General features: G+C 41.3%; 2 protein-coding genes across 2 annotated transcripts; both read left to right on the top strand.

The window, feature by feature from the left end:
• The first annotated feature begins 173 nt into the window (after nt 1-173).
• Nucleotides 174-1,535, top strand: LOC144087207 (dynein regulatory complex subunit 2-like). The gene has a single exon (XM_077617574.1). The coding sequence runs from the start codon at nt 180-182 to the stop codon at nt 1,533-1,535; it is 1,356 nt and encodes a 451-aa protein (XP_077473700.1). The 5' UTR covers nt 174-179.
• A 2,450-nt stretch (nt 1,536-3,985) lies between these two features.
• Nucleotides 3,986-20,072, top strand: LOC144087116 (OX-2 membrane glycoprotein). The gene is made up of 7 exons (XM_077617440.1): nt 3,986-4,112; nt 4,305-4,412; nt 5,498-5,818; nt 9,316-9,648; nt 13,157-13,441; nt 13,586-13,687; nt 19,347-20,072. Exons 2-7 carry the CDS (start codon nt 4,328-4,330, stop codon nt 19,352-19,354), a joined length of 1,134 nt encoding a protein of 377 aa, XP_077473566.1. The 5' UTR covers nt 3,986-4,112; nt 4,305-4,327; the 3' UTR covers nt 19,355-20,072.
• The last annotated feature ends 535 nt before the right edge of the window (nt 20,073-20,607 follow it).

The raw sequence follows: 20,607 nt of genomic DNA, 5'->3' as shown, positions 1-20,607 counted from the left end.
GGAATCTGTCATCAGCAAGGGTTGAAATAGTTTCATCATGCAAAAGACGCATCATTGGGCCTCTGATGCATCATAATGACTGATGTCGTTTTGGCAAATTCCCTTTCCAGTGCCAATCCAACCACTTGGAGTGGTGCATTTTGACTGCAGCTCGAAATTGGCCAAACGAAGAAGTCAAGATGCCTAAAAAGAAAGGGAAGGGCAAAGGCAAAGGGGAAGACCCCTCCCTGCGACCAAAGATGATAAGGGATGCTCTTAAGAAGGAAACCACCAACATGGTGCTCAACGACATCAAGCTGAAGGACAACTATCGCGTGGATCTGCGCGCCATCCGCTGCAACGAGCTCAAGGAGGAGCTCGAGGCCCTCCGGCGTACCTTTGAGCGACGGAACCAGGACCTAAACCATGCCGTGGAGAGGTTCTCCTGCGATGTCCAGCACGTGGAGTCTCTCTCGGCACAGATGTGGCGCCTGCACCACGGACACATCGAGCGACTGCGCGCCATGCAGGAGAAGCGACTCATGTTCCTGCATCAGCAGTGGAACACTGGTCATGACATCTGGGACCACAACCTGGAGTTGTTGAGTGAAAAAATGGGCATCTATTTCCTGCAGTCCCGCATGGGTTTCGAGGACACGGTGGTGCACCTGGAGCGGCACCACCAGCAATCCTTGGCCATTGTCCACATGCTCTACAGCGAACCCATGGAGGGTCACTCGGTTTATGAGAAGAGGAAGGCCTTTGAGGTAGAGGAATGCTTTCTGGACCAGAACGTGAAGGTCCTGAAGAATCAGAAGGCAGAGAAACGCTACCTCCAAGATCTGGAGAAATTGCAGACCATGGAGGCCAAGAAACAAGTATCGGTGACGACCTCCAAGAAGGGGGTGACGCTCTACAACACCGTACTCGAAGTGCAGGCTCGCCTGGAGGCCACCGGGAACAACAACTCCGGCATGGTGGGCAAGTTGACAGCGGCCAGGAACGAAGCCAAGGCCAAGATCCACATGCTCCTCAAGCGAATGGCTCGCAACCGCGTGTCCGTCCACACCATGATCCACCACATGAGCATGCGTAGTCACTCTGCCACCAACAACCTAAGGATGGTCATCGCCAAGGGCGCCCAGCTCCTTAAGGTGGCCGAGATGTGTCGCCATCTCGAGGCCATGCAGATGGAGGAGCAGTGGGCTTCCGAAGAAGCCGCCCTTCGCTCCGCAGAAGGATTGATCGAGCCGTCGCTCGCTTACGAATTCCCCGAGCTGATGAATCGTTACAATGTCGCGCGGATTCACCGGATGGTCCTGGAGCGGCGCCAGGAGGACTTGAGGAAGGAGAAACGACAGCTGCAGCAGCTCCAGGATCACCGCTGCCAAATCAAAACCATCAAGTCAGATACGCACAAAGGAGCGTTCAATCCTCTGCTGGTCAAGATGGCTCCCGTCAAGAAGAAAGGCAGCACCAAGCCATTCCAATGCGTCATCGAGGGAGTGCACGCCATCAGGATACTTGCCATCCATCAGAGTGCAGACAACTGGTAGTAAATTGAATTGAATGTGTTTATTGTCATTATACAAGTATCAGGAGATTTAAAGTTTCACCACAAAGTGCACAAATAACAACAATAAACAAGCAGACAAAGAAATAACAATATAACTAATACATAAATAAGTAGTCAACAATATTAATGAGTAGGAAAGTGTAACAACAAGCCAACAAACGAACAGTCAATATTAAATATCAATACATAATAATAATTAATAAATAATAACAATAACTAATAAATTAATCAACATAAATAAGTAGGAAAGTGCACAAATGACAACAAACAAACCGATAGATAATCTAAATAATAAACTAATAAATAAGTAGTCAACCTAATAGTAGGAAAGTGTATAAATAACAACAAATGAACAGATACATAATCAATAACTAATAATAATAAATAATCAATAAATAAGTAATAAATAAATAATTAGTCAACATAATAAATAAGTATTAGTCAACATAGATAGATAGTCGACATCAACGAGTTAATTCCATTGTTACTTTTTGGCGAAAAATAATAATAATAATAATAAAAATAATAATAATGCGACGGCCTGGCAGCTTTAGTGGTTCGCACGTCAGCCTCACGTCAATTCGGGGGTCCTGAAGTCAGCTGGGATAGGCTCCAGCACCCCCCGCGACCCTAATGAGGATAAAGTGGTTCATAAAATGAATGAATGAATGAAAAATACATATTATCTAGAAACTATATATAAATTTACCGTTACTTTGTCACAACAAAGAAAATCTCTACATTCCGTGGAGGTAATTTTGATACAAAAGTAATAGTTTGTAATTGTAGCGGAAGCAACTTGTAGTTGTAGAAAATCAATTTTAGTGGTAGTTGCTCCAAAAATGACTTAAAAACTAAATTCGTAGTTATAGCAAAAGTTGCAGTTGTAGTAAATGTACTACCTTTAAAAAATGTACAGGATTACTTACCTCTAATCCTATATTTTAATGAACCAAACCTCTCTAAATTATATGGAGGTAAATTTGGTGGAAAGCAACTTGCAGTTGTACCAAAATAGTTTTTGTTAAAACTCCATTGTTAGCTGTAGCAAAAATAATTTCTAGTTGAAGTGAATATAACTCGTATTTGTAGAAATACAGTAGAAAAAATGCTATACAGGATTAACGTTAATCCGGTGGTTTAATTATCCAGGCTATGGAAGTAAACTGGGTCGAAAACTAACCAACAGGAGCAGTTTGTCGTTGTACAAACGATAACTTGTAGCAAAAACAGCTTGTAGTTGTACAAAATATATCTGGGATTTGTATAAGATACATTTGAATTGGTGGCAGAAAAAAATCGTATCGATAAAATTTAACTTGTGGTTGCAGTCAATGTAACTTGTATCTGTAGAAAGACAGTTCAACAAATGCTACATAGGATTAAGCCTAATCCAATGGCGATAGATTTGGTTGGAAACTAAATTGTAGTTGTAGCAGAAGCAACTTGTCGTTGTACAAAAAATATCTTGTAGTGCGATTAAGGGTAAAGCACAAGAGTTTAAAGAAGTGTGGATACTGTTAATGAACGATGTTAAACAACAGTACATAGAATGTATTTGAGCCTGTGGAGTTTGACTTATTTTATTGGTATTGACTATTAATTTTGGAAAAGGTATTGTAATCTATTAATTACTATTTTTTTCTCTTGCCCTGTTTTCATGTAACATGCTCTTTCTTATCCTTGCTCTGTAGTGTGATGTTTGTTCTATGTATACATCTAAATCAATAAATATTTCCAAGCCCCAAAATATATAAATCTGTATAAACATATATATATATATATATATATATATATATATATATATATATATATATATATATATATATATAATATATATATGTATATATGTGTGTATATATATATGTGTGTGTTAACATCATTTATAATCATAATTATAATTATAACAATAATAAAATTGATAATAATAATGATAATTATTAATCGGAACCTGCCTGTTCTCCACTACTACTTTTCCATCAGTCTGAGTTAACATTTCAGTTCCTTTTAGTGTTGAATTTTCTGCTACAAATATTTTTCTGCTGGAAAATGCAACAAAGTTATAGAAAAAATAATTCAGAAAAATGCCTCAAAATCAATGAATCAAAAAACGGAAACAACCCCTGAAAATAAATTAGTTTGAAAACTTTAAAAAAAAATTAAACTGAATGCCATACGCTTCCGTACGTATCTAATACCATCCAAACCTTTTTATTTATTTTTTTAAATTAATAGCTTTACGCCTCATGACCATTTTTTTCTTACAGTTTAACCATTATAATTTGGTTTCTTTGCTACTAAATTGAAAAGGTTTATGCAAATGTTGAGCTTAGACCAGCAGAGGGTGCTCGAGTTCACAGTCTAAAGTACTATGAATATACGTATATAGACGTCTGCCATCTACCAACTCCACCTCACTGCTATGTGGAGCTTCACTCTTTTGCCCAACAATTTACCCTCACAATTGAAAACACTCAGTCGAGAAAAAACGCCTCCTCTTGTACTCTGTGCCATGTTAGAAAATCAGCTCTACATGCGAAAAAAGACGCTAAAAGAGGTGAGTGGCTTCTTTTTAATGCTTACACTACACACTTTATTCTTTTACCATGTATATAGTTTTCGGTCAACTTTTAACGAGACTCACTAATATTCCTAACACAAAGTATCTTTCAACTGGCCATTCTAAGCATTTCTTTTTTTATATATTTGGAGAAAAAATGGACATTTATATATTGAAGCTTTTTTTCAGTCTTCCCTGTTAGATGAGCAATCATGAAGTTAAAAATGATGATCTGGCCATCCTGCAGAAAAGATCTGCAGGTGTGTTTGTTCCTTCTGCTGGTGGCAAAACTACAAGGTAAATCGATTATATATATAATAATATAATGAATATTAAAAAAAATAACATTTATTTTGTTTTTGTAAATTTCATATTTTATACATCAGCTGCCCAAATAATTTTACCTTTTGATGCTTTCTTTTTTTATTCAACAAATATATATATATATATGGACCAGGAAAGGAATACATAAGTAAATTTAAAAAATATTAAAGTGGACCGAAGATTCTACCTTACATTTTTTTCACGTTAGTGGAATATGAATGTTTTATATTTAGTGATATTTTACATCTAAATTTGATAGTATTATTACCATTATTATTTTTCACGAATGTATTTTCCTTATGCTTTTGATGTATATTTGTTAAATGTATAAATTCTTGCACTAAGTCACGGTGTCAAAGTGGCGGCCCGGGGGCCAAATGTGGCCCGCTGCATCATTTTGTGGGGCCCGAGAAAGTAAATCATGAGTGAAGACTTTCTGTTTTAGGATCAAATTCAAATGATTATAGATGTACATTACATTTCCTGATTTTCCCCATTTTAAAATCAATCATTGCAATTTTTTAATCCCATTTTTTTGTGTTTTTAGTTCAAAGCGCATTTTGTAAGATCTAAAAATAAATATATAGATATTTTCTGTTTTCAACTTTAATATTGAACAGAATTAAAAAATATATTTTGTTTCCATTTGAAATAAAAAAACATGATTAAAATACATTTTCCAGTACTAAGAAAAAAAAGCTCAAATAAACATTGCTTTAGATCTATAAAAACTGACTATTTAGGGCTTTTGATCCAGTTCTTTTAATCCAATTTAAAAAAAATCTAAATATTAGATCTAAAATGGTCCGGCCCACATGAAATGGAGTTGACGTTAATGCGGCCCGCGAACCAACCCGAGTTTGACACCCCTGCACTAAGTGGTTAAAGTGGGAGTGAAAGTTCATGTATCAACACGATTGATGGTACTAAACGTCCAATCCACATAAATGTTCATTCGCCCCTCCAATTCAAATAAATAAACATTTTTATTAAATTATATACTGTTTCTCCCACTGTATTCCAATGTATTAAGGTGCAGATGTTTATGTGTGTTCAAGGGAAGGTAACAGCACCTGAGCGAGTGCAGGCCAGCGTGGGCAAGCCCTTCACATTGACATGTGCCCTGGCCAAGGACCGAGGCGACACCGTCAAACACGTGCACTGGCTGGACGTCAACAACCGCACGCTGCTTAGCTACCAGCCGGGCAACAAAGACAGCGTGAGCGGCCAGCAGCACGTGGAGCTCACGCCGTCCTCCAAAGACACCTACTCCGTCACCATCCAGAGAGTGAGCTTCAGGGACGAAGGATGCTACCTCTGCGTCTTTGACATGCTCCAATCCGGAGCCAAACAGGGACGCACCTGCCTGACTGTCACTTGTGAGTTTTGCTTTAAGACCAGTCACTGCCACTATTGCAATTGGAGTCCAATCCATTTAAACTGTGAGGAATTGAATGATTCATCCAAAATGGTTTCAATGGCTATCACTGACTACAGCAGCTGAGTTTAAAAGACCCACCTAATTTCCATTCATCCGCTTTCTGTACCGATTATCCTCACAAGGGTTGCAGGTGCCTATCCCAGATAGCTGTGAGCAGTAGGTGGGGAAGACCTTGAATTTGCTGGCCCGCCAATCGCAGGACACAATGAGATAAAAAAAAAACACTCCGAAAATCTTATTTAACTACCCGGAAAAAAAAAGATGCAGGCATTGGGTTACCATGGAAACCATTCAGAAAGGCCGGAACTCAGAATTGAACCCTTGATCGCAGAAATGTGAGACAGACATTTTAACCATATATCCGTCATGTTCCCAATTTAAAAAGAAGCAAATAAAAACAAACAATAATAAAAAGAGTACAAAAATGTTAATTTACAACTATAGAAACAATACTAATTTGGATTGGATTGGATTGGATAACTTTATTCATCCCGTATTCGGGAAATTTCGTTGTCACAGTAGCAAGAGGGTGAGGATGCAGGAATAGGAAAGGCATTTTAGACATAAATAGATAGGTAATAAGTAAGTTAATAAATAAATACATGAATAAATATATAAATAAATAAGCGTGTCTCTGAAGTATATATATATATATACTTCAGAGACACGGTTATTTATTTATATATATATATATATATATATATATATATATATATATATATATATATATATATATATATACATATATATATATAAATACATATATATATATATACTTCAGAGACACGCTTACTTATTTATATATATATATATACATATATATATAAACATATATATTTATATATACACATACGCATGCACATATGTGTACATACATTTATATGTTAAAAAAACTGGCATTGATTCTGCCATTGATTCTGGCATTGAACATCTATAGCTGTGGATGACGGCAAATGTTAACTCTTTCAGTGCTATTTACGACAGACATCCAATCATATGGCTCTTTTCATCCTTATGCTGAGAATAGGTTTCTTACTAGTAAATGTCCAATTCATTTCAACATGGTCGGTCAGAGAATGAATTCTCGTTAAAAAGGGGGATAGATAAACATTGAAGTCAATGGCCGCCAGTGACAGTGCTAGACTTTTAATGCCAACTCTCACAGTTGAAATGGATTAGACATCTATCACCATCAACAGAGCGTAGGTACAATTCCCTTTTCATTTCAGAAAACCCAGCTAATTGCAGGGCTCATTTTCTTCATGTGTGTTTAATAGAATTCAAACACATTCTTTTGTTTGTCTAAATAAATAAACGGGGCCAGAAATGGTATGTACCCTTGGAATGTAAATCGAAAACACATGGACAAATTCCCTTTTGGAGCTCCCAATGAGTTACAGGCACATAGACAGGAAACCGACGTTTCAATTTCCGTCCGCTTCTCGTCGTCTAATTTCTGTTGTGAGTCTTCGCTGGGAGTCGTGCCCTGCAGGAGTCGTGCCACATTCCTTTGAGAGTAATGCATCTCAAAATGCGGTACAACTACAAAAATGGACTGATTTAAATGTTCACTTCAAGGTGCAGCAAGTAAGCATGATATCAGATAATTTTATATTTTAATAGTCTATGAATAATTTCAAACAAGTCACACCCTCTATTAAAAAAAACTGCGACTTATACTCCGTAAAATACAGTACTTACTGATAAAGAACAGAGCTGAACCCGCTAAGGAGAAACAGCTGTGGATCATACGGTGTCTGTTTTGGCTTATTTTTCAAATATTTGCACTGTAACCTCTCCCACTGCAGAGGTGCCGAGATTGAGATATGTTACAGTAATTCAACGTGGGGGAATATATAACGAGTCAGGTAAAAGTGGTGCAAAAGTTAGTGTGGAGATTAATGGACAAAAACACTAACAGCGTGCACATTCGAGGAAACTTGTTGAGAGCAATCATAGCTTCGCAGTTGACGTTAGAGCTTTAACGTCAACTTGATTTCACGTGGGCCGGACCATTTTAGATATAATATTTAGATTTTTTTTTTAATAAATTGATTTAAAGAACTGGATTGAAAGCCCTGAATATTCAGTTTTTTATAGATCTAAAACAATGTTTATTTTAGCTTTTTTAAAATATATTTTTAGATTTTACAAAATTATTTTTGAACTAAAAACACAGAAAAATTTATTTAAAAAATTACAATTATTGATTTAAAAGGGGGTAAATCAGGAAATTTAATATACATCTATACTCTTCATTTTAATTTGATCCTAAAACAGAGAGTCGGCACTCATGATTTACTTTCCCGGGCCACACAAAATGATGCGGCGGGCCAGATTTGGCCCCCGGGTCGCCACTTTGACACATGTGCGTTAGAGGAAAGAGTTTGCCACATGATTGCGTTTGTCGATGTATTAATTATATAATTGGATTTTACTAACATCAACTCAATCAAATTGAATCTTCTTATATTGTACAGCTTTGGACTTTTCATTGGACACACATCATGTACTGTTCATACAAAAAAAACATAATAAAGTTGATTTTAGAGAGCATGGGGACCAAGGTTTGTTGCTCAAGGGCCATGTTTAATTTTTAAAAGATTTGAGTATTTTTTATTATGGCCTCACAGTTCGGGGGTCGAGAGTTCGATCCCAGTTTGATCCTCACTGTGTGGCGTTAGCATGTTCTCTGTGTTTTTTTCCCACGGTACTCCGGTTTCCTCCCACATCCCAAAACATGCATGTTAGGCTGGTGGGAACACTCTAAATTTCCAACATTTATGAGTGTGAGCGTGAATGATTGTCCATGTCATTTTACCCTGCGATTGGCTGGCCACCAATTCGCCTGGTGCCCATAGTTAGCTGTGATAGGCTCCAGCACCCCCTGCCACCTTTGTTAGGATAAGCGGTTCGGATAATGAATGAATTTTAAATGTATTTTTTACATTCTAATTGCAAAGCCCAATTAATGAGTACACTCATAATTTTTTTTACATGTTATATTTTCATTGTATTTTTATTTCATTTCAAAAGCCTAATTAACACATTCCTCATTGTCAGTTTGTCTTTATTTTTTAATTTACATTCCTCTTTATTTTTTCTTACAAAATTTGTGGATTGTCACTGTATTTGTATTTTTAATTTATTATATTATATATTATATTTTTATATTAATATATATATTATATTATATTTTTATATTATTATATTTATTATATTATATATAAATATATTTATTAAATATTATTATATTATATATTACATTTAACAACATCAAAAGCATAAGGGAAATACATTCGCTTCAATTAGGTGTTTTTGGATAATTTCTACATGAACCCATATGCTCTCAATAAAAGAAGACTTTTTTAATGATAATACTATTCATTATGCTGTGATTATTATTCCTCTACATATAATACTGTGTGTCCCCAGCATCGGTGACCTCCAACGGCAACAAAACAGCGTTAAACGGGAAAGCGGCGACCCTGTCATGCTCTTACGGCCTGCCTGAGAAGGTGCAGCAGGTCACCTGGAAATTCGCGGAGGCACCAAGCGCGCTCTCCTCGGACGTGGCCACCTATGCCGACAAGGGTGACCCCATGATAGAAGCCGCCTACCAGGGAAGGGTTTGGCTGAGCGCCTCGCTGTCGGTCAGCACGCTCACCATACATCCCGTGGCCATCCGGGACGAGGGATGCTACACGTGCGTGTACGCCACGTGGGTGGACGGGCCCAAGAGCTCCACCGTATGCCTTTCAACCTATGGTGAGTAGAGCCGCAACTAACAATAAATGACCTAATTCGCCAATTAATCGGATTATTTGTACTTTTTTGCAGTTATCGTCACAATTTAATAATAGTAATGAACAATAATAAACAAGTTAAGTTTTTTGGGGGCACGTTTAAAGTGAAAATGAATGAGTGGTCGGCTGTTTTTTTTTTGTTATTTCATTGTCAGTTTGTCTTTGATTTTTATATATATATATATTTATATATATATATATATATATATATATATATATATATATATATATATATATATATATATATATATATATATATAAATAAATAAATTTTATTATTTAATGGTTCTTATTGTTAATATATAATTATTTTTTTAATGTTAGGCGGCCCGGTGGTAGTAGTCAGCATTTCAGCCTCACAGTTCTGGTGGGGAAGGTTTGATCCCAGGTTGATCCTCACTGTGTGGACTTTGCATATTCTCCCTGGGCTTGCGTGGGTTTCCTCCAGGTACTCCGGTTTCCTCCTACATCCCAAAAACATGCAGGGTAGGCTGGTTGATCACTCTAAATTGCCCCTAGGTATGGGTGTGTGCGTGAATGGTTGTCCGTCTCCTTGTCCCCTGCGATTGGCGGTACTCGGACGTTTGGTCGCCGGACGTTTGGTCGCCCGGACGTTTGGTCGCCCGGACGTTTGGTCGCCCGGACGTTTGGTCGCCGGACGTTTGACAACATGACAGAGAGTTTACTGTTGAAACCATCTCTCAAAATTATATTCATGAGAGAGAGAGTTTAATATATAAATATCTATTGTTGAAACCAGCTCTCAAAATTATATTCACCCGGGCGACCAAACGTCCGGCGACCAAACGTCCGGTCACGCGATTGGCTGGCCACCATTTCAGGATGACATCCACCTGGTGCACATAGTTAGCTGGGATAGGTTCCAGCACCACCCACGTCCCTTGCCAGGATAAGCGGTTTAGGAAATGAATGAATTGCTGTTAATTTTAGGGTATACGTGGGTTACTTTCTGTCAATTTTGGGGTCACCTATTGGTTTTGGATTTTTTTCTTCTTCTCACAACCATGAATACTTTGGGTGAAATTGAATCTTCGCTTAAATTTTTTGGAACGTTTTGAAGTAGGAACCATGTGAATTGCACAAAGCGTATGAGATGTGCCGCATGCCGAAAAAATGAAGAGAAATAAATGATATAATTGTAAAGGTGGGGAGCTTTGCTTTGCAAACCTCGGACATGTCTGGGGCTTAAGCAAGAATGTTGATCTTATCTCCCTGGCTTCTTTTGTAAGTACTGCAGAGCCTTCGTTGGCGAGCATGACTGTTGTCAGTGTTGTCAGCACACAGTGGTGCGCCTGTGTGCTTTGTCTCCGATCTGCTTGCTCGCTACTCCAGTAAAACACATGTGCTTTTGTTGGGAACACCACTCTACTGTACAGTAGGTGTTTCTAGCTGAACTGCAATTAGCATTTGGATTGTTTTCACCCTTCAGAATCATGTACAGACACATAAATTACATGTTTCACTTAAAACAGTGTGAGGACTGCAAACACCTAATCGTGTTTACTAGTTGACAAAGAAAAGTAATCTATTCATTGAGGTAAATGGATATAGTACATTAATAATGAACCACTTCCTTGTTAACACAACTGACAGTGCTGGATGTCCAATCCATTTGAACTTTGAATGAGGGCGAGTGGAGAACATGGCGGGACCCTCACTGCCAATACAAACCTTGCAGTCCAGCGGTCCGTCTCGGTACGGCAAATTGAAAACAGACACAGATTTTCTTATGGATCTTGTGGAATTCGCATACTTCAACTTGCTATGGGAGCATGACCTTTCACTTTTTTTCCTTTAGGATCATCTTACAAGCACATTACTAGTAGTAACACTTGTAAATATTTATTATATGGGAGAACCCCGGAGTGCCAAAATTAAATGAAAAATTTACAAACCAAAAATAATCGTTACATATGTCATTAAATATATTAATTTTGATTTATTTCAACTTGTTTCAAATTGTATTTATTTTAATTCAAAGCCGTCTGATGGGAGACGATGATGGAATGAATTAATGTTGAACAAGAGTGAACACTGAAAGAAGACAGATACAGAGGGCATAAGGGAAGCACACACTCATACCTCGTGTGCGGTCGATTGGTCGCCGGTCTTTTGGTCGCCGGTCTTTTGGTCACCGGTCTTTTGGTCGCGGTCTTTTGGTCGCCCCGACCGCGACAACGGGCGACCGACCAAAAGACCGACGACCAAAAGACCGGCGACAAAACAAGGTAAAACAACACGGTCTACACATCAATAAAAGCCAACAATGGCCATGAGCAGTATCACTGAGCCGACGTGTGATTGTATAAGAGTTTGTATGTACATGCGTTGTCCCTTTAAGAAGCTACGTCAGTCAGGGTCTTAACAAGTTCTCCAACAAAAAACAATAAAAGTCCGGGAAATTTGGAGCTTTTCTTTAGCTAGGGCATTAAGTATGACTAAATAGTAATTCGCAGTTTGTATTTAGGGAATTTGAGCAAATATTTAAATGGTATTTATCACTTACCTTCCGGGCGACCAAAAGACCGGCCACCAAAAGATCGGCGACCAAAAGACCGGCGACCAATCGACCGTGTACCTTCATACCTAGGGGCAATTTAGAGTGTTCAACAAGCCTACCATGCATGCGGAGAAAACCCACGGAAGCCCAGTGAGAAATTGCAAACTCCACACAGGAAGGTCAGAACCTGGGATTAAACCCTCGATCTTAGAACTAAGATGCTCAGTCACCAGGCAGCCCCATAAATTAAATTGTTTTAAAAAAAGGAATTTAAAAAATATATCCTTAGCCAAGGGTGTCAAACTCGGGCTGGCTCGCAGGCCGCATTTAACGTCAATGCCATTTCATGTGGGCCGGACCATTTTAGATCTAATATTCCAATTTTTTTTTAAATTGGATTAAAACACCTAAATAGTCAGTTTTTTTTAGATCTGAAGCAATTTTTATTTGAGCTTGTATTTCTTAGTATTGGAAAATTTCTTTTAATCATGTTTTTCATTTCAAATGGAAACAGAATATTTTTTTAAATTATGTTCAATATTCAAGTGGAAAACAGAAAATATTTGTATATTTATTTTTAGATTTTACAAAACGCTTTTTGAACAAAAAACACAAAAGAAAAAAAATGGATGAAACAATTGCAGTGATTGTTTTTAAAAAGGGGAAAATCAAGAAATGTAATGTACATCTATCATCATTTGAATTTGATCCTAAAACAGAAAGTCAACACTCATGATTTACTTTCTCGGGCCGCACAAAATGATGCAGCGGGCCAGATTTGGCCCCCGGGCCGCCACTTTGACACCTGTGTCCTTAGCCATCAACCGTAACATTTGAGAACCTATTAAGATTTGTCCAAATGTTTATTTTTGGGTACTCCCGCTCCTTTGTAAGCTTTGTTAAGAATGCTACATCTTTTCATTTGGTCATCTCTTCATATTTCCACCAGCGCTACCCAAACCTCAAGTAAGCTACAAGAGCACGTCAGCCGGCGTGATCGAGGCCAACTGCAGCGCCGTGGCGCGGCCCCCGGTAGAAATGGCGTGGAACGTGGAGCGCGACAATCGCACGATGGGCCCGCCCGTCACTACCACGCTGCCGCAGGAAGACGGCACCACGCTGGTGATCAGCACGCTCACCCTACGGTCCGGATTGCTGAAGGACGTATCCGTCAAGTGTCTGGTGCACCACAAGGGCCTCGAAGCGCCCATCGCAGTGTCCATGAACACCAAAAGTTAGTTGGAAGTTGCTGTTTTCGCATTAGCTACCGTTGATAGTGATAAGCGAATGATCCGTTTGAACTAGGAGGGGCTGGCGACGATTTTTCCATCGTCTGGCGCCGTCATGGGCACTGAAAGAGAGTGTTGTGTCTTTTTAGTTGGGACGGCGTTAGCCATTCTCATCTCAGTGACTACGGTGGCAGCTCTGCTGGTGCTGGCCCTCTGCTTCTGTCTGTGGAAGTGTTTCCTGCGCAAAGAAGGTCAGTCTGATGGTTTAAAAGCTTTGATTCATTGACACTGACTAAAATCAAACTGCATACAAAAAGGGACGGAAAGTAACGACTTGCATTTACTTTTGTTCAAGTGACTAATGCCCTTTTTATGTGACTTTCTTGAATGTAATTTACTCATTTACGTCCAACAAAATAGAACTAAATCACTAAAACTACCGTATTTTCACGACCTTAAGGCGCACTTAAAAGTCTTAAATTTTCTCCAAATTTGACAGGGCGTCTTTTAATCCAGTGTGCTTTATATATGGAAAAAAATTAAAATGTGTCATTCATTGAGGGTGCGCCTTATAATGCGGTGCGCCTTATAGTCGTGAAAATACGATGTATATATAGAAACAGCACCATGTAATTATCTGGAGGTGTCTACATTTTGATACAGTGGTACCTCGACATATGAGTGCCCCGACATACGAGCAATTTGAGATACGAGTAAAATTTCGGGGAAATATTTATCTTGAGATACGAGACAAATTTTGATATACGAGCATATTACAGACGCGAGCGGCTGCTCATAAGAACATCATGGGCAACATCTCTCTCCCCGCAACTCCCTCATGTAATGTCTCTCTGGTCGCAACTCCCTCTTGTAATGTCTCTGCGAGCATTTTTTTCAGTGTTTTTTTTTACGTTAGACAGTGCGAATGGCGGATCGATCGCTAATATGAGGAGTATATACTACTTCTCGTTGGCAAGTGGTCATGCATCATCCTACTGTGAGGACATTTGTGTGCATTGTTTTCGGAATATTTTGAAAGGAATACAAAAACAAACAACCCTCAATAGGTTGTTGTAAAACTTTTTTTTTAACAAACCGGTCATGTCTAAATTTCTGTTTCCTACGCTTTATCATCTTGGAAAACCCTGAAAAATAATTGTTAAATCTACAATTTCATGTCACATCAAATGATATGTCAGCTGTCAGAGTGAGCTGTCACTTGAGCTCTTGTCGACATTTCATCAAAATCAGCCGGGAAAAGCTAGTGAGTTGGACTACTATTGCTGCCACGCCATCGCGAAGCTTTTTTGATTACTGAGCTTTAGATCACAACTTCAACAATCAGCTTTAGAGTTGATTGTGCGTGCATGAGCTTGGTAGCATTAGCTTGTTAGCAAAAGTTTTCCGCTCCTACGTAACGGACCTTTCAACTTCCAAATGCCCGCGACTACAAGATCTAAAAATAACAGACCTCCAAGTTCATCTGCTGCACCTACCTGCTCATGTAAGTGCAGTCCCTGGGAGGATCGCTTTGTAGATCTCCAGAAAAAGTATGACCAGCTGCAGCAAGCTATCTCAGAGATACACATCAGGCTGGATGAGATATCAAAGGCGAGCTCTGTTTGTATAGCCACACCGCAGAGTCTGCCCGTTGCCCCCTGCACGGGTGCGGAACAGACAGCAAATTGCCATAGTCCAATAAAGAAAAGGAAGGCAAAAAAGACCAAACAGGCCCCGAAGCAATCTTCAGCCGCGGAGCTTAGCGCTGGCGAGGCGCCAGATCATGACGATGACTACGTGTCAGCCTGCCTAGACACCGCAGGTGGCAGTGATGTCATCGGTAGGCAAAGCTGTGAGCCTGAAACTCAAGCCCCTGCAAATTCAACTGCTTTCGTGAGATCCAGTAAAGAGGCAGTGTCGGAACGCGAGAGGAGTGTGATAATCTATGGTGTTCCCGAGTCGCCCGGACTCCCAGCTGTGGGCAGCGCGATGAAAGATCGCGAGTTGGCCATATATTGTATCAAGTCGGTCCTGGAGACACTGGCACCCGGGGCATCTCTCTCACTCGGAAGATCGGTGAGGCTTGGACGCGAGCCACCATCCTCTGCTGACGCGCGCCCCCGTCCATTAAAGATGACTCTTGGCACTCCATCTGAAGTCGAGACCTTCTTAACAAGCGCCAAGAAAATCCAATGGCCTGATCTCGAACTGGATTTTCGGAAGGAGTACTCTTTGAGGGAGAGGATTCGTTGGCGCAACCTTGTAGCAGAGCTGGCAGCAAGGCGGCAGAAGGGCGAAAGAGGTCTGTGCATCCGCAACGGCCAACTAGCCCTGACAAGCTACATCCACCCGCCACTGAAGGTGACCACAGAGACTCAAAACAACTGGGGGACGGTGAGGGAACAAGGGATGGCGGTGGTCCACCCCTAGTCATCATCTACACCAACGCGTGCAGTTTGATCGCCAAGTTCAGTGACCTCTTCAGTATTGTATCAGGACTCAAGCCTGATATGATCGTCATTACTGAAACTTGGCTAAGCTCTGAAGTGCACGACGCTGAGATAAACCTGATGGGCTACATCCCCTTCCGGTGCGACAGGCGTGACAGACGTGGTGGTGGAGTTATCATCTATGCTAAGGGCGAGCTAAAGCCCTCCCTTTGTCCTCTCCCTCCTGCTGCTCAACAGACCGACTTCTTTGAGGTTGTGCGATGCAATATAACTGTGGGCGGAGTCTGTCTGCCTATCTTGGGAGTCTACCGATCTCCGCAAGCTACCGCCGAAGACGACAACCACGTAATCAGTGCAATTCGCTCGGTCTCATCACACCAGGACTGCCTTATTGTTGGCGACTTCAACGCACCATCAATAGACTGGAGCGATGTCGTCTGCTCATCAGCCGACCGGTTCGACCAGGCACTCCTCGACACAGTTGATAACTGCTTTTTAACACAGCATGTTGCAGCTCCGACACGCTTCCGCAGTAACCAACGCCCGTCTCTTCTGGACCTGGTACTCACGTGCTACCCGTCGTCGGTATCGTCTCTCATCATCCTCCCGCCGCTCTCCATGTCTGACCATGCGGTGCTCAAGTTCAACTGGCACGCAACAATTCCGGCCTTACAGAGCGTGATGCTTCCGAAGAGAAGGTTTGCTACCCTGAATCATCACGCACTGGAGGAGGCTTCCGAGGCTGTTGACTGGGCTTCCTTCATGGAGATCACTTCAGTCGGCGAGCTGTGGGCATTGTTGAAACAATCCATACTCCGGGTGACTGAGCGCTCAGTACCATTGTCGATCCCACGGCACCAGAAGCACAAACCCTGGGCGACGCAAAAGGTGAAGCGGGAACGGACTCTCAGAGACGTTGCTTGGCGCGAATTCCAGGAACGAGGCACGGCAGCTGCATATGAGGTCTATAAGCAGCAACGAAATAGGGCAGTGTTCACTGAAAGGCAAGAGCGGAGCAAGTATGAGCTGAGGTTGGCGCAGTCATCTCGTGCAAACCCCAAGCGCTTCTTCGCCCATGTTCAAGCCAACAAACGTCTGCACAATCAAGTGGTTAAACTCAGGGAGGCTGATGGAGTCGGTGTCACGGATGCAGAGGGGCAAAGCTCTCTTTTTGCTAGGGTGTTCGCAGGCATTTACAAAGCCGATGATGGGCGACCAGCACCCCCATTTGCTCGGGATGTTCCCCCAATGCCTGCAGTTGCCATTACACCTCCTGAAGTCTACCGAGCCTTGATGTGTCTGGACGCCACTAAAAGCCATGGTCCGGATGGTATTCACCCGAGGGTCCTCCAGGCACTCGCTCCGACCATAGCACTTCCCCTGGCACATCTCTTCACACTGTCCCTGCAATCAGGTGAAGTCCCCGAAGACTGGAGACGGGCCGTCATCTGCCCTATCTACAAGAAAGGAGACCGAGAGGACCCGTTGAATTACCGACCGGTCTCCCTCACTTCAGTAATCTGCAAAATGTTAGAATCAATTATCAAAACGTCCATGATGGCCCATCTCCAGATCACAGCGGCGATCTCCGATAGTCAGCATGGATTCGTGTCCAACAGATCCTGCCTCACCAACTTGCTGATGATGGAAGAATGGGTCACTCAATTAATGGACGATCGACAAATTGCCGACCTGGTCTTCCTGGACTTCGCCAAGGCGTTTGACTCGGTCAACCATCGCTTGCTACTCCGCAAGTTGGAAGCGTATGCGATTCACCCAGCGGTCGTGAGGTGGATTGATGCGTTTTTGGCTGGCCGCACCTTTCAAGTACAAGTCAATGGCATACTTTCAGAGACTCACAACGCCCCCAGCGGTGTCCCCCAAGGCTCCGTTCTTGGACCACTGCTGTTCGTGGTGTTTGTAAACGACCTGCCAGAGCACATCTCCCAGCGGGTTCTCCTCTTCGCCGATGATGTGAAGCTCGTTGCTCCCCGGAGCGACTACGAGGACCTGCGTAGGTGCCTTCATCATGTGTGGAGTTGGTCGAACCTGTGGGACCTGCGGCTCAATATCACGAAATGCAGTCATCTGGCTATTGGGGCTCCTCCTGATTCACCTCTTGACTTTGAACCGGGACGCCTGGAACTGGAACGAACTCAACGGTGCAAAGATCTGGGCATCATTGTCGACGACACGTTCAAACCAACGGCCCAATGCATCCAAGCAGCCAACAAAGCTCGCGGAGTTCTGTTCCTAATGTTCCGGTCCTTTGCCGTCATCACAGCAGACATCTTCCTTCCGTTGTATGTTTCCCTGGTGAGGCCCATTCTCGAGTATGGGATCCAAGCCGCATCACCGTACCTCGCCAAGGACATCCAGCATCTGGAGCGGGTCCAGAGGCTTGCAACGAGGATGGTCCGCGGCCTCAGGCTATTGTCCTACGAGGAAAGATGCCAGCAACTCAACCTGCCGACCCTTGAGGCTAGGCGTCTGCGAGGGGACCTAATACTGGCCTACAACATCCTCCACGGCATCTACAGCGTGCCCCGCGACCTCTTCTTCACGCCCGCACCTGATCGTGGTCTGAGGGGTCATCCGTGGAAGCTGTACCCTCGCGGGTTCCGGTTGAATCGGCGGAAGGCGGCTTTTTCAGTGCGCATCGCCGGTCCTTGGAACCGGCTTCCGCAGGGTGTGGTCGAGAAGCCGACGGTCGCCCAGTTCAAGCGGGCTCTGGATGACTTCTTGGCCGTGAACCAGTGACTACACCGCGTTTGTTGCACATTTCTTGTGTCTTGTTACATGGCCCTTAGCCTAGTGCTTTTTTTATTGCCAAATAAATTGAATTGAATTGAATTGAATATCTGAAAGTCAGGGTGGAGGCGGGGCCAATAGAGCCGGGAGAGGAAAGGTATAGAAATTTAAAACAAAATTAGAATTAAGTTTAGTGCAAGGTTAGATTGAACTAATTTTTGAGTGTGTCGGCAACGTAATCCAAGTTCATTTAAAGTTATTGATGTTATGTTACGAGCGCGCTGCCGTGCAAAAAGTCCCACCCCCCTCTCTCTGTCCGTCTCTCTCCCCTCCGCGAAATCTGTCTAATTTTAGTAACGTTAAACACATTTTAGTACTATTAAACCACTTCTTATTTGTTACTTTGTTAATAGATGGCGAATTAGAATAAATAAAAATGTTTTTCCAATCCAATATCCTATTTTGGTTGTTTTTTCAGAGGGTTGGAACGAATTAATTTGTTTTTAGTTCATTTCTATGGGAAATGTTCATTTGAGTTACAAGTAAATCGACATACGAGCTCAGTCCCGGAACGAATTAAACTCGTATATCGATGTACCACTGTATTTTCAATGGAAGATGGGATTGATCAAAAATGTCTTTAAAAAACACAACTTTTTAAATATGATCCAAAGTATTATTTATTTTATGAATTGACTTTCCATTGCAGCTGACTGATGACCTCAACGACATCCCACGGCATGTTTATATCGTCTCGGCATCGAGAGGCAACGTTCATACCTCCCCAGGATGGTAATCGTTATCCTTCGGATCAACAAACTTATGCCATTTTAAAACTAGCCAAACACTAAATATTCAAAGTATAATTCCAGATATTTTCACTAGAAATGATCATAAAAACACATTTTTTCATGATTATTTTTGCATATAAACCCAAGAGGGATTTACACTGCAACATTTTAAATACATATAAATATAACAGACTTGTTTTGACTTGTATAAAGTTTACTGGTACTACGCTGACCCTGCAATTATCATATTCATGAGAATCACGGACAAAATGTGAACTGTTGTATTGTCCTCCAAAGAACATCTGTAATCCAAATAAAGGGCAAACTGACAATGTACATTGTTACTGAAGATGATGAAATGCTTAGATAATAAATTTATGAAAAAAAACGTTTGTTTTTATCCAAGGTAGCTTTTTGTCCCTTAAGAAGAGTTAGAAGGAAAAAAAACTGCCATTGTCAATGGCAAAGGTGGCTGCCAGATGCTTATCTGTTTATATTTGGGGCCATGTGGATAATTCATTCTCAACAGAACATTTTTACACAGAAGATTTCACATTTTGTTCTTCCTATTTGATATATTTGGACGTCTGTTGTCCTTATTGACAGTTAATGAGTTACATTTTCAATATACATATGAGCCACTCTAACAGTGATTTTTAAAAAAAAAAGCAAGTTTTGGAGAATATACACACAAATAAGATGTTACGCTGATGTTATGTATCATGCTTATTTTTTTCATGTACACTCCTTTGTCCACACTAACTATTTCATCCACAAATACAAATACGAGGAAGAACAAATGGGGAGAATGTGTGTTATAATTGCTTCATGTTGTACATGCCTGGCACCGTGCACACAGAAAGCGGTTGAACTTTTGAACGATCCAGAACTGTCCTTTACAACAGTACCCTCTAGTGGAAAACAGGTAGTAGAGATGGATGGGTGGTGGTTGGATGGATGGGTGGATGATGGATGGATAGATGAATGGCTTAAAGATGGATGGATGGATGGATGGGTGGACGGATGGACGGACGGATGAACGGACAGACAGACAGGTAGATGGATAGATAGCTGGATGGATGGATGGATGGATGGACGGACGGACGGACGGATGGATGGACAGACGGATGGATGGATGGATGGATAGATGGATGGGTGGATGGATGGATGGATAATGGA

This window comes from Stigmatopora argus, chromosome 13 (assembly GCF_051989625.1).
Source record: "Stigmatopora argus isolate UIUO_Sarg chromosome 13, RoL_Sarg_1.0, whole genome shotgun sequence".
In the NCBI taxonomy this organism is placed as follows: domain Eukaryota; kingdom Metazoa; phylum Chordata; class Actinopteri; order Syngnathiformes; family Syngnathidae; genus Stigmatopora; species Stigmatopora argus.
The sequence above is the reverse complement of the archived record's forward strand: the minus strand, read 5'-3'. Positions and strand labels throughout refer to the sequence as shown.